The 14,767-nt window shown below is 47.2% G+C and overlaps 1 protein-coding gene across 1 annotated transcript in view; it reads right to left on the reverse strand.

The window, feature by feature from the left end:
* Window positions 1-14,767, reverse strand: part of LOC119970951 (cadherin-related family member 5-like) — a 114,779-nt gene that overhangs the window by 43,825 nt on the left and 56,187 nt on the right. Inside the window, exons 11-12 of the mRNA XM_038806062.1 lie at window positions 9,427-9,546; window positions 2,200-2,272 (exon numbers count right to left, since the gene is read on the reverse strand). Coding sequence (XP_038661990.1) covers window positions 2,200-2,272; window positions 9,427-9,546 — 193 coding nt within the window. The remainder of the gene's footprint in view (window positions 1-2,199; window positions 2,273-9,426; window positions 9,547-14,767) is intronic.

Raw genomic sequence — 14,767 nt, forward strand, 5'->3', positions numbered from 1 at the left:
AGCTCTTTTTTTTTGCACTCCTGAAAAGCCGTTTTCAGCCTGTCAGCTTCACTGGCCTTGTCTCGCTGCTGTGTTCTCACCTGCTTGACCTTGATGAGTTTCACACAGCTCAGGAACACTGTCCAGGAGTTTGCTTTGGGCCAGAACTCCAGGGTTATTTAGATAACTTACCTAACAGCTCCACGTGGCTTTCCCCCACACACCGGAATCATGTCGACTTTCTCAACCGACACACCAGTTTTCAGGGCTCCAAATCTCTTCCTTCACCAGAATGCCTTTCCCCTGCCTGTTAAAGTACTGCCCTCAAAGGTCCAGATCGCTGATTTATAAGAACCACTGGAGTTTGAAGGAAAACATCACACTTCCCCAGCAAAGTAGGGATAGTTAATAAATATCGGCCTTTCCAGCAATTTCCAAAGCAACATTGACAAAAGCTTCTTACAAGCTGTCAAAAGTCCATAAGACACAGGAGCAGAATTACTCCCTCTCCCAGTGCCTCTATATGCTATGTTAATATAGTGACCAGAATTACACATATATGTGTGTGGACTAAACAAAGTCCAATACAGGTTGACATAACGTTACTATTTTTCAATTTTATCCCATTTTTATTATGCCCTTGCTAACCTGTGGCTGAATTTTTTAGTGATTGATGCATTTGAATTTCAAGATTTCTTTCACCCTCTACCCCACCTTCCTTGTAACCCTTGTATTCTTCCTACCAGAATTGAACTTCATTTGCCAATTATTTGCCCGTTCTGTGAGTTTACTCATGTCCTCCTGTAGTTTGTTGCAGTGCTCAACACTTGATTATCTGCCACCTCCCCCCACACAAATTTTTGTCATCTGCAAATTTAGAAATTGTGGGGGTGATTCTCCCAAATGGAGCCCAAGTGTTCGTGCCGTCGTGAACGCCGTTGCGTTTCACGACGGCGCGAACTGGGCCTGGGTATGACTGATTCTGTACCCCACAGGAGGCCAGCACAGCACTGGAGTGGTTCACGCCACTCCAGCCTCCTCTCGGCGGCAAATGGGCGCCGCGCCAACCCGCACATGCGCGGAGGACTTCTTTAGCGCGCCGGCCCGACTTAACATGGCGTCGGGGGAGGTCGGGGGAGGCCGGCCCGCCGATTGGTGGGCCCCGATTGCGGACCAGACACCATCGGAGACCCCCCCCCCGGTGAAGAAATCCCCCCCCCCCCCCACAGGCCGCCCCCGACCATTCACGCAGAGTTCCCGCCGGCAGCGACCAGGGGTGAACGGCGCCGGCGGGACTCTGTCGTATCCGCGCAGCCGCTCGGCCCATCCGGGCCGGAGAATTGGCGGCCCCGCTGCCAGCGCCGCGCCAAACACGCCGGCGCAAATGGCGCCGATTCTCCGCACCTCTGGAGAATCGCGCGCTGGCGTCGGGGCGTCGTGGCACGGTTGCGGTGATTCTCCGGCCCGGCGCGAGGCTCGGAGAATTGCCCCCTGTATTTTTCATTTCAAAGTCAAAATTATTAATGTAAATTGGGAACACAGGAGTAATCCCAGAATTCATCCATGTTGAAAACCACTTCCCACCTATTCTGGCAGATAAATTCTGTATTATCATTGTCAACGCTTCTGCTATTTCCTCAAAATAATTCAAAAAGGTGGTTCAAATAAGATATTCGATTTTGAAATCCATGTAAAATATTCATTATTGTATATTTTTGTTTCTCGCTGCTTTTCTATTCTCTCCATTCGCAGGAATTCCATTTCCTTTTCCTAATACTGCTGTTCAGTGATTGGGCTGGAATTCCCTGTACTCATTCATCGTTAAGTATGTTCAAGTCTGAGATGGACAGATTTTTAATCAGCAAGGGAATAAAGGGTTACGGAGATAAGATGGGAAAATGGAATGGAGGATTATCATATCAGATCAGCCATTGAATGGTGGAGCAGATTTGAAGGGCCAAATGGCCTACTTCCTCTCTTATGGTCACTCCCAGCAGGTGAGGATTCTTCCCAGGGATACAAACTCAGGAAATCGCCCTCAGTAAGCGTGATGGCAACCCGCTGGAGGGGTGTTAAAGACTTTAAATGTTCAAATCATATCTAGAACTAATTTCACAGGGAAAACTGAAAGCCAGGGCAGTCAACAACTGCACAGCCCTTTCCGATGCATCCAGTTCAATCTCAGAAACCAGCTGTCCATATATAACAAAAGCCTTTTACCGTTACTGCTGATGACTTGCACATTGACTTTTGCTGCTGCAGTATCTCCATTTTCGCCATCTGTAGCTGTTACCTGTTCAAATACAGTAGGCAGAGATCAGACATTAACACTGGGCGACATAAAGAGGGAGATTATCCTTCTATTTAATCAGATGAGATGAGTAATGCTTTCACATGATAAACCAATCAGGAGATAGACCAAACAATACTTGAACTGTACAGCATGATGCGTGACCATGATACTAATTTAGGAGGTGCATTAACTGGTGTGGGTAGGATTGAAAGGGATGCATGTGACTGGTATAAAACTGTGACTGATGGAGCTCAATGTGGGGAAGCAGGTCATTATCCAATCTGGGAAAGATTGATTGGAGTATTTTCTAAATGGTGTAACTGGGGAGGAGTAGAGAGATTGAGGGGTCTGTGCACAGAAATCAATAGAAACTAATGGACAGGTCCAAAAAAAATGGAGGAACCAAATGGATTGTTACCCTTCCATCTCGAAGGAGATAGAATACAAAAGGGTGGAACTGATTCTATAATTGTGCTGGTTCCAGCCCCATCTGGAGTAAATGCATTCAATTCTGGGCAGCACAACTCCGGGAAGGTATAATGGCTTGAGAGGGGTTGCAGTGCAGATTTACCAGTATTGCAGGAGTTAAAGGGGTTAAAATACAAGGACAGTTTTCAGAAACTAGACTTGTATTTCCTCAAATATAAGATTAACGGGTGACCTAATAACATTTTTTAAAGTTGGAGTTCAGTTTCTAATTTTTTTTCAAGAGATGTGAACACAATTATGAACTACTGAATCTTTACGGTACAGAAGGAGGCCATTTGGTCCATCGAGTCAGCACTGGCTCTCTCAAACAGCATTTTACCTATTCCCACTCTCCTGACTTATCCCCGTAACCTTGGACATTCTTTCTTTTCAGACTCTAATCCAATTCCCTTTTGCATACCTTATTGAATCTGCCTCTACCACTCAGCAAGTTCATTCCAGACTCCAAACATCCTCTGGACGAAAATAATCTCCTCACATCGTTTTTATTCATTTTGCCGATTGTTTTGAATTCGTGCCCCCTAGTTTGAGATGTTCTCTTGAGTGGGAACAGTTTCTCACTATTTACCCTGTCCATAGCCAACAGGATCTTGAGCCGATCAAGTTTCATCACAGCCTTCATTTTTCCAAAGAAAACAGTCCCAAACATTCTAACCTATCTTCATAGCAATAGCTTTATGAAATGAAATGAAATGAAAATCGCTTATTCTCATGAGTAGGCTTCAAATGAAGTTACTGTGAAAAGCCCCTAGTCGCCTGTTCGGGGAGGCTGGTACGGGAATGTGGCGACTAGGGGCTTTTCACAGTAACTTCATTTGAAGCCTACTTGTGACAATATATCCCTGGAATTATTCTTGTGAATCTCCCCTGTACTCTTTCCAATGTCTTCACATCCTTCCTCAACTATGGCATAGAACTAAACACATTACTCCAAATGAGGCCTAACTGGTGAGTTACACAAGTTCAACATGACTGAACTTACTCTTGTACTCAATTCCCCTATTAGTAAAGCCTTAAGATACTATTTTCTTTATTCATTTATGGGATGTGGGCATCTCTGGGGAGGCCAGCATTTACTGCCCATGGTTAATTGCCCAAGAGAAGGTGGTGGTGAGCTGCTTTCCTGAACCCCTGCAGTCCCTGAGGTGCTGTTAAGGAGGGGGTTCCAGGATTTTGACTTATTGACAGTGATGGAACAGCGATATATCTCCAAGCGGTGGGTCACTTGGAAGGGAACCTCCAGGTGGTGGGGTTCTCACGTATCTGCTGCTCTTGTCCTTCTAGATGGTAGTGGTCGTGGGTTTGGAAGGTGCTGTCTAAGAAACCTTGGCGAGTTACTGCAGTGCATCTTGTAAATGGTACACAAGGCTGCCACTGTTCATCGGTGGTGGATAGATTGAGTGTTTGTGGAAGAAGGAGCAACCAAGTGGGCTGCTTTGTCCTGGGTGGTGTCAAGCTTCTTGAGTGTTGTTTGAGCTGCACTCATCCTGGCAAGTGGAGAATATTCCACTGCACTCCTGACTTGTGCCTTGTAGATGGTGGACAGACTATGAGGGGTCAGGAGGTGAGTTACTCACTGTAGGATTCCGCACATTTGACCTGCTCTGGTAGCCACAGTATTAATATGGTCTGTCTAGTTCACTTTCTGATCAATGGTAACCCTCAGAATGTTGACTGTAGCGGATTCAGCGATGGTAATGCCACTGAATGTCAAGGAGTGATGATTAGATTCTCTCATTTAGGAGATAGTCATTGCCTGGCACTTGTGTGGTGCGAATATAACTTGCCACTTGTCAGCCCAAGCCTGGATATTGTCCCGATCTTGCTGCATTTAGATATGGACCGCTTCATTATCTGAGGATGTTGCGAATGGTGCTGAACATTGTGCAGTCTTCTGCGAATATCCCCACTTCTGACCTTATGTTGGAAGGGAGCTCATTGATGAAGAAGCTGAAGATGGTTGGACCTAAGACATTGTAATGTTCTTGTCGGATGGCCTGATTTATATTACAAGAACACTTGTAGCTAAAACTATAAACAATTTATTAATATTAACTGTGGGTCAACTGTATACAAAACAACAGATGAATAATAGTATTAATATGCACAAACAACCTCTCTCTTCCCTGCTGTCCAGTCAGCCTAAGGTCACCTGACTCTAACATTCACTTATATACTCATGGGGCTCCTAGTGGTCAGTCAGTGAATTACAACACAACCATTGATATCAGTACAGATACCACACTGAGGAACTCCTGCAGTGATGTCCTGGAGCTGAGATGATTGACCTCCAACCATCACAACCATCTTCCTTTGTGCCAGGAATGACTCCAATCAGTGGAGAGATTTCCCCTTGATTCCCATTGACTCCAGTTTTGCTCGGGCTCCTTGATGCCATACTCGGTCAAAGGCTATGGGCCGTGGCAATATTCCAGCAGTAGAACAGAAGACTGGTGCTCCAGAACTTGCAGCACCCCTAGCCAAGCTGTTCTAGTACAGCTACAACACTGGCATCTACCCAGCAATGTGGAAAAATGCCCAGGTGTGTCCTGTACACAAGAAACAGGACAAGGGCAGTCACTCTCATCTCACCTCTAGCATTCAACTCTTTGGTCCAGATTTCACCAAGGCAGTGATGAGATCAGGAGCTGAGTGACCCTGGTGGAACCCAAACTGAACGTCCGTGAGCAGGCTTTTGTTGAGTAAGTGCCGCTTGATAGCACTGTTGACAATTCCTTCCATCACTTTGCTGATGGTGGGGAGTAGCCTGATAGGGTGGTAATTGGTTGGATTGCCCTTGTCCTGTTTCTTGTGTACAGGACACACCTGGGCATTTTTCCACATTGCTGGGTAGATGCCAGTGTTGTAGCTGTACTAGAACAGCTTGGCTAGGGGTGCTGCAAGTTCTGGAGCTCAAGTCTTCTGTTCTACTGCTGGAATATTGCCACGGCCCATAGCCTTTGCAGTTTCCAGTGCCTTCATCGTTTCCTGATATCACGTGGAGTGAATTGTATTCGCTGAAGACTGACATATGTGATGCTGGGTAATTCAGGAGGGGACGGAGATGGATCATTCACTCAGCACTTATGACTGAAGATTGTTGCGAATGCCTCAGCCTTGTCTCTTGCACAGATGAGCTTGGCTCCTCCATCATTGAGGATGGGGATATTTATGGAGCCTCCTCTTCCAGTGAGTTGATTAATTGTTCATGTGGCATGACTACCGAGCTTAGATCTGATACATTTGTTGTGGAATCACTTAGCTCTGTCTGTTACTTTCTGTTCTGTTTAGCACACAGGTAGTCCTACGCTGTAGCTTCGCCAGGTTGACACCACATTTTTTGGTATGCCTGGGTATTGCTGCTGGCATGCTCTCCTGCATTCTTCATTGAACCAGGGTTGATCCCCTGGCTTGGTGGCAATGGTAGAGTGGGGGATATGCTGGGCCATGAGGTTGCAGATTGTGGTTGAATACAATTCTGCTGCTGCTAATGGCCCACAACACCTCATGGATGCCCAGTCTTGAGTTGCTAGATCAGTTTGAAATCTATCCATTTAGCTCGACGGTAGTGCCACACAACACAGTGGAGCGCATCCTCAATGTGAAGACAGTCTCCACAAGGACTGTGCGGTGGTCAAGGACAGATGCATCTGCGACAGGCAAGTTCGTGAGGATGAGGTCAAATATGTTTTCCTCTCTCGTTGGTTCCCTCACCATGTGCTGCACTTCCAGTCTAACAGCTATGTCCTTTAGGATCTGGCCAGCTTGGTCTGTGGTGGTACTACCGAGACACTCTTGGTAATGGACATTGAAGTATATTCTGCGTCGATGTCTGGGTATTTAAATGGACTATTTGGCTCATTTAAATAATCAGATCTGGATTTCGCTCAGGAGGGTGAGGTCCAGATCGCGCTGGGTGGAGCAAGTTGGGTGACTTGCGATTGGCCTGGCACCTGACGTCCGGCGTGGAACCCGAATTGGGGCTCGCGCGCAATTCACCGATCACACCCGGATCCACGCCCGGCGTTTCGGGGTTGAACCAAGATCCATGTCTTTTACAATCAACTAGATAGAAGCTAGGGAAATTAAATTGGGGAACAAAGAAATAGCAGAATTGGACACGTACTTTAGTTCTGTCTTCACAAAAGAGGGTACAAACAATCTCCCAGAAATGTTAAGGAACCAACTCGAGAATCTTCTCCATATGAATTTCGGGATAACTAGTCTGTAATTTTTTCATATTTCTCTCCCTCCCTTTTTAGATAGGGGGTTACATTTGCCAACCTCTAACCTGTCGGAACTGCCTCAGGATCTATAGAATTCTGGAGGATGACCACCAATGTGTCCAATATTTCCAGGGTCACTTCCTTTAACACAAGAAATAAGTCCCTGTTGAATTTGTCAGCCTTGAACCCCATTAATTCCTCCAGCACCATTTTCTTACTAATACTGATTTCCTTCAATTCCACTCCCTCACCAGACCCTTGGTTCCTTAACATTTCTGGGACATTGTTTGTACCCTCTTTTGCGAAGGCAGAACTAAAGTACGTGTCAATTCTTCAGCTATTTCTTTATTCCCCAATTTACTTTCCCTAGCTTCTGACTGTTAGAGACCTACTTTGTCTTTACTAATCTTTTTCTCTTCACATATTTATAGAAGCTTTTACAGTCAGTTTCTATGTTCCCTGTACTTTTACTCAGAAGAATGATCCCAACTCCTCCAATCTGTCCACAGGCCAATGATGTGCAGGTTAGGTGGATTGACCACACTAAATTGCTCCTCAGTGACCAAAAGTTGGGTGGAGTTTCTGGGTTGCAGGGATGGGGGTGTGGCCTTCAGTAGGGTGCTCTTTCAGGGGGCAGTGCAGACTCGATAGGCCGAATGGCCTCCTCCTGCACTGTAAATTCTACGATTCGATGATAGCTGAAATCCCTCAAACCTATTAAATTCCTTTCTGCTTTTTCTAAGGCCTTGACTTTGTGGTGCCCAGCATAGGACATGACTTCAACTGATGCCTAACCTGTGATAAAGTTTGAGTATAATTTTGTTCAGGTGGAAGAGGAGGAGGGAGCGCAGAGGGAAAGACAGAAGAGGGAGGAGGGGGAAAGGCAAGGAGGATGTGATAACGTGGATGGAGGGAGGAGTAGAAAGAGTGAGGAAGAGGTGGAAGGGAGTGGGTGGAGGGGGTAGTCCAGAGAGAAGAAAGAGAGGAGATGTCAGGCTGCCTGAGTGGGTGCTCTGTGTCCTCTGGTTGAAATCTATATTCACAATATCTGCAAGTAAAAGATGGCGTACTCCATTTTGTGTTGATGGAATCTCCTTTATCTAAAGGCCAGTCAGACTCCCAGCAACCTCTATGTAAATAACGCCAATGCTAGCAGGTTCTTTCGAACCATCCCAATCTCAGTATGCATACAGTACACAGCACTGTGTGATTGGCAGGTTACAAGACTGACAGAAGTGCTTGTTGTCTGTTTGATGACATCTGGGGGCAGCACAAGTGGCACAGTAGTTAGCGCTACTGCCTCAGAATGCAAGGGACCCGAGTTCAAATCCGGCCTTGAGTGACTATCTGACACTTGAGTGGCATTCTGCCCATATCTACGTGGGTTTCCTCCGGATGTTCCAGTTTCCTCCCACAGTCCAAAGATGTACAGGTTAGGTGGATTGGCCATGCTAAATTGCCCCTTAGTCTCCAATGATGTGTAGGTTAGCTAAGGGGTTATTGGAATAGGGTGAGGGAAGTGGGCCTGGGTGGGGTGTTCTTTCAGGGCCAGTACAGACTCGATGGGCCGAATGGCTTCCTTCTGCACTCCAGTGATTCTGAGATTCTACCCAAGTTGCCAGTACCATTGTACAGTCATCGCGCTGTCTCACACTTCCAATTCCTTCATTGCACTGAGGACTATCATATTCCGTCAGTCTACCCTCCCGCTACAAGCACAAACCTCCCTCATCTTTTCTCCACTCTACAACCTGTGCTGTGGGCTTGGAATGAAATGTTTTTCTGAGTGAATGGAAATAAAGTTAGTTTTTAGTCAAGGTTTTCCTTCACCCACACTGCCCTGAGGCGCCAAGTTGTATCCATCCTTTATTTAATGTGGGAAAATCTTGAACATTGATTGGCACCATAACGAGGCCTTCACTCAAACAGGAGCACTCTGCAGTAAAAACCCTGCTGCCGCTTGTTACCCTTCCTTGCCCAATGGTACTGAGGCATTGTCCACATCCACCTCCATCCAAAGTGGGAAAGGAAACACGGGACATCTTCAATTACCTATTGAGATCTGCAATGATCAAAGGCATTGGCTAGATTAATGGCAAATGGTTGCATACTTCAGTATGACTAGGGGTGGCACAGTAGCACAGTGGTTAACACTGTCGTTTCACAGCTTCACAGTCCCAGGTTCGATTCCCAGGCTTTTGTCACTGTCTGTGCAGTCTGCACGTTCTCCCTGTGTCAGCGTGGGTTTCCTCCAGGTGTTCCGAATTCCTCCCACAAGTCCCGAAAGACGTGCTGTCAGGTAATTTGGACGTTCTGAATTCTCCCTCCAGAATGTGGCGACTTGGGGCTTTTCACAGTAACTTCATTGCGGTGTTAATGTAAGCCTACTTGTGACAATAAAGATTATTATTATTATAAATGAAGGGTGAGGAATCTTACCATTAATTCATACATACTGATCCCAGCTGGGATTTCAGTCTTAGTGAAGATAAATCCATCTCTGTTTATAGTGAAAATATCATTTGGAGTAATTTCATATTTTATTGAAGGGTTAATTTTCTGTAAAAAAAAGAAATGATAATTACATGAGATAAAAGAATATAAACTGAATCAGATTCTGAAAATGCATAAGTCAATGTCCTAGCCAATCATAATCCATCTAATATTCCAAAATCTAATATCTAGGATCTAATATTTTCAATTTGACTTTACAATGGGGGAAATGAGGTGAGGATCGTGATTGTGAACAGGACCTGGATTACGGGTTTGAGGAGGATGTGGGGAAAACAATGATACCCAGCAGCAGAACATGGACATGGTTCGCTGGTCCTCCCCCACATCTAGCACACTTGTCATCCAGCCCAAAGAATTTGCTCATCCGGGCCACCGTCATGTGGGCCTGGTGAACCACCTTGAACTGAATCTGACCGAGCCTGGCACATGTTGCGGTTCCATTTACCCTCCTCAGAGCGTCTGCCAATACACCTCCCTCCAACTCCCCACCAAGCTCCTCCTCTCACTTAAGTTTCAGTTCCTCGGTCCCTGTGTCCTCCGCTCCCATAAGCTCCTTATAAACATCCGAGACTCTCCCCACTCCTACCTCACCCCTGGAAATTACCCTGTCCTGGATCCCCCTTGGTGGAAGGCGTGGAAAGGACGGGACCTGTCTACGTACGAAATCCCGCACCTGCAAGTACCGAAAGTAATTCCCCCTCGCCAGCCCGAACTTCTCCTCCAGCGCCCTTATGTTCGCGAAGCTCCCTTCCAGGAACAAGTCGCCCATCCTTCCCACCTCCGCCACGCTCGAAACCCGCCATCCATCTTCCCCGGGACAAATCGGTGGTTGTCACATATTGGGGACCAGACCGATGCTCCCACTTCCCCCGCATGCCTCCTCCATTGGCCCCAAATCCGCAAAGCCGCCACCACTACAGGGCTGGTGGAGTACCTGGCCAGCGGGAACGGCAGGGGAGCCGTGACCAGGGCTGCCAAACTTGTGCCCCTGCACGAAGCAGCCTCCACCCGCTCCCAAACCAACCCCATACCCACCATCCATTTCCTTATCATGGCTATGTTAGCCGCCCAGTAGTAGTTGCTGAGGTTCGGCAACGCCAGCCCCAACTCGCTACAGTTCCGTTCCAGCATCCCCCTCTTTACCCGCAGGGACTTCCCCGCCCAAACAAATCCCAGGATGATTTCATTGATTCTTTTAAAGAAGAACCGTGGAATGAGAATAGGGAGACACTGAAAAATAAACAGGAATCTTGGGAGGATCGTCATCTTCACCGTCTGTACTATCCCAGATAGTGACAGCGGGAGTGCATCCCACCTCCGAAACCCGCTCCTCATTTGCTCCACCAGCCTAGACAAGTTCAACTTATGCATCTTACCCCAGTCGCGCGCTACTTGTATCCCTAGATACCTAAAACTTTCCCCAACCAGCCTAAATGGTAGTTCCCTCAGCCTATTCTCCTGACCCCTCGCCTGCACCACAAACATCTCGCTTTTTGCCATGTTCAACTTGTAGCTCGAAAACCAGCCAAACTCCCCTAGGATTTCCAGAACAGAGAGACTATTGATGAACAGAGAGGGGGTATTGATGAACAGAGAGAGTGTTGATGAACAGAGGGGGTATTGATGAACAGAGGGGGTATTGATGAACAGAGGGGGTATTGATGAATAAAGGGGGGTATTGATGAATAGAGGGGGTATTTTAAAAAAAAAATTTTTTAATTGAGATTTTCACAAAATATCAAAAACAGAAAATATCAACAAGAAAACAATATTGACAACAAAAAAAAAGAAAAACACAATAACCCCCAAACCCAAACCCTCCCCCCAGTAACTATAAAACGAAGAAATAGGTAAGCACCCGGCACATTCAATAAACACATGTCCCCTCCCCTGAAACCCCCCCCCCCCCCCCCCCCCGGGTTGCTGCTGCTGCCGGCCTATTTTCCTACCGTTCTGCCAGAAAGTCAAGGAAAGGCTGCCACCGCCTAAAGAACCCCTGTACTGATCCCCTCAGGGCAAATTTCACCCTCTCCAATTTGATGAACCCTGCCATGTCATTTATCCAGGCCTCCACGCTTGGGGGCCTCACATCCTTCCATTGAAGCAAGATCCTCCGCCGGGCTACTAGGGACGCAAAGGCCAGAACACCGGCCTCTTCCGCCTCCTGCACTCCCGGCTCTACTGCAACCCCAAAATTTGTGGGTCCCCAGCCTGGCTTGACCCTGGATCCTACCACCCTCGACACCGTCCTAGCTACCCCCTTCCAAAATTCCCCCAGCGCTGGGCATGCCCAGAACATATGGGCATGATTTGCTGGGCTCCTTGAGCACCTAGCACACCTGTCTTTGCCCCCGAAAAACCTACTCATCCTCGTCCCGGTCATGTGAGCCCTATGTAGCACCTTGAACTGTATGAGGCTAAGCCTCGCACAAGAAGAGGAGGAATTCACTCTTTCCAGGGCATCCACCAACGTCCCCTCCTCAATCTCCTCACCCAGCTCCTCTTCCCATTTACCCTTCAGCTCCTCCACCAAGGCCTCATCTACCTCCTGCATTACGTGGTACACGTCCAAAATCCTCCCTTCTCCAACCCACACCCCCAAGAGCACCCTGTCCCGTATCTCACGTGGGGGCAGCAGAAGGAACCCCTCCAACTGCCGCCTGGCAAACGCCCTAACCTGCATGTACCTAAACATGTTCCCCGGGGGGAGCCCAAACTTCCCCTCTAACTCACCCAGGCTCTCAAACCTCCCATCCAAAAACAGGTCCCTCAACCTCCTAATACCTACCCTGTGCCAGCCAAGAAAACCGCCATCGATGCTCCCTGGAACAAACAGGTGGTTCCCCTGTATCGGGGACTCCATCAAGCCCCCGACCTCCCCCCTATGCCGTCTCCATTGCCCCCAAATTTTGAGGGTAGCCGCCACTACCGGGCTCGTTGGAGGGAGCGGCAACGGCGCTGTTACCAGCGCCTCCAGGCTCGTGTCCACACAGGACGCCATCTCCATCCTCTTCCATGCTGCCCCTTCCCCGTCCATTACCCACTTCCGCACCATCGCTGCGTTGGCAGCCCAATAGTACCCACAGAGATTGGGCAGCGCCAACCCCCCTATCCCTGCCCCGCTCCAAAAACACCCTTCTCACCCACGGATTCAATTGCGCCCATACAAATCCCGTAATACTCCTGTTGACCCTCCTAAAAAAGGCCTTCGGGATAAGGATGTGGACGCACTGGAACAGGAACAAAAACCTCGGGAGCACCATCATCTTGACTAACTGCACCCTGCCCGCCAGTGACAGCGGCAACATGTCCCATCTTTTAAACTCCTCCTCCATTTGCTCCACCAGCCTAGTGAGGTAAAGTTTGTGTAGGGCCCCCCAGCTTCTAGCTACCTGGACTCCCAGGTACCTAAAGCTCCTCCTTGCCCTTTTCAGCGGGAGCCTACCAATCCCCTCCTCCTGATCCCCCGGGTGCACGACGAACAAATCACTCTTACCCAAGTTGAGCTTGTACCCTCAAAACGTGCGGCTTAGCTCTGCATAGCCGCAACCGGAAGTCAATATTAATGAACAGAGAGGGTATTGATAAACATAGAGGGTATTGATGACCAGAGAGGGTATTGATGATCAGAGGGGGGTAATGATGAACAGAGAGGGGGTATTGTTGAATAGAGAGAGTATTGATGAACAGAGGGGGTATTAATGAACAGAGAGGGGGTATTGATGAATAGAGATGGTATTGATGAACAGAGGGGGTATTGATGAACGGAGAGAGTATTGATGAACAGAGGGGGTATTGATGAACAGAGGGGGTATTGATGAACAGAGAGGATATTGATGAACAGAGAGGATATTGATGAACACAGAGGTTTATTGATGAATAGAGCGGGGGTATTGATGAGCAGAGTGAGTATTGATGAACAGAGAGGGGCTATTGATAAACAGAGAGGGGGTATTGATTTACAGAGAGGGTATTGATGAACAGAGAGAGTGTTGATGAACAGAGAGGGTATTGCTGAACCGAGAGGTGGTATTGATGAACAGAGAGGGTATTGATGAATAGAGAGGGGGTATTGATGAACAGAGAGGGTATTGACGAACAGAGAGGGTATTGATGAACAGAGAGGATATTGATGAACAGATAGGGTATTGATGAACAGAGGATGTATTAATGAACAGAGAGGGTATTGATGAACAGAGAGGGGGTATTGATGAACAGAGAGGGTATTGATGAACAGAGAGAGTGTTGATGAACAGAGGGGGTATTGATGAATAGATAGGGTATTGATGAACAGAGGGGGTATTGATGAACAGAGGAGGTATTGATAAATAGAAAGAGGGTATTGATGAACAGAGGGGGTATTGGTGAACAGAGAGGGTATTGATGAACAGAGAGAGTGTTGATGAACAGAGGGGGTATTGATGAATAGATAGGGTATTGATGAACAGAGGGGGTATTGATGAACAGAGGAGGTATTGATAAATAGAAAGAGGGTATTGATGAACAGAGGGGGTATTGGTGAACAGAGAGGGTATTGATGAACAGAGAGAGGGTATTGATGAACAGAGAGAGGGTATTGATGAACAGAGAGGGTATTGATGAAGAGGGTGTATTAATGAATAGAGAGTGTATTGATGAACAGGGAGGGTATTGATGAACAGAGAGGGTATTGATGAACAGAGAGGGTGTTGATGAACAGAGAGGGTATTGATGAACAGAGAGTATTGATGAATAGTGAGGGTATTGATGAACAGAGAGGGTATTGATGAACAGAGAGGGGGTATTGATGAACAGAGAGAATATTGATGAACAGAGAGGGGGTATTGATGAACAGAGAGGGTATTGATGAACAGAGAGAGTATTGATGAACAGAGAGGGGGTATTGATGAACAGAGAGAATATTGATGAATAGAGAGGGTATTGATGAACAGAGAGGGGGTATTTTTGAACAGAGAAGGGGGTATTGATGAACAGAGAGAGGTTATTGATGAACCGAGAGAGGGTATTGATGAACAGAGAGGGGGTATTGATTAACAGAGAAGGGGGTATTGATGAACAGAGAGAGGTTATTGATGAACCGAGAGAGGGTATTGATGAACAGAGAGGGGGTATTGATGGACAGAGAGAATATTGATGAATAGAGAGAGTATTGATGAACAGAGAGAGCGTATTGATGAACAGAGAAGGGGGTATTGATGAACAGAGAGAGGTTATTGATGAACCGAGAGAGGGTATTGATGAACAGAGAGGGGGTATTGATGGACAG

This window comes from Scyliorhinus canicula, chromosome 9 (genome assembly GCF_902713615.1).
Source record: "Scyliorhinus canicula chromosome 9, sScyCan1.1, whole genome shotgun sequence".
In the NCBI taxonomy this organism is placed as follows: Eukaryota; Metazoa; Chordata; class Chondrichthyes; order Carcharhiniformes; family Scyliorhinidae; genus Scyliorhinus; species Scyliorhinus canicula.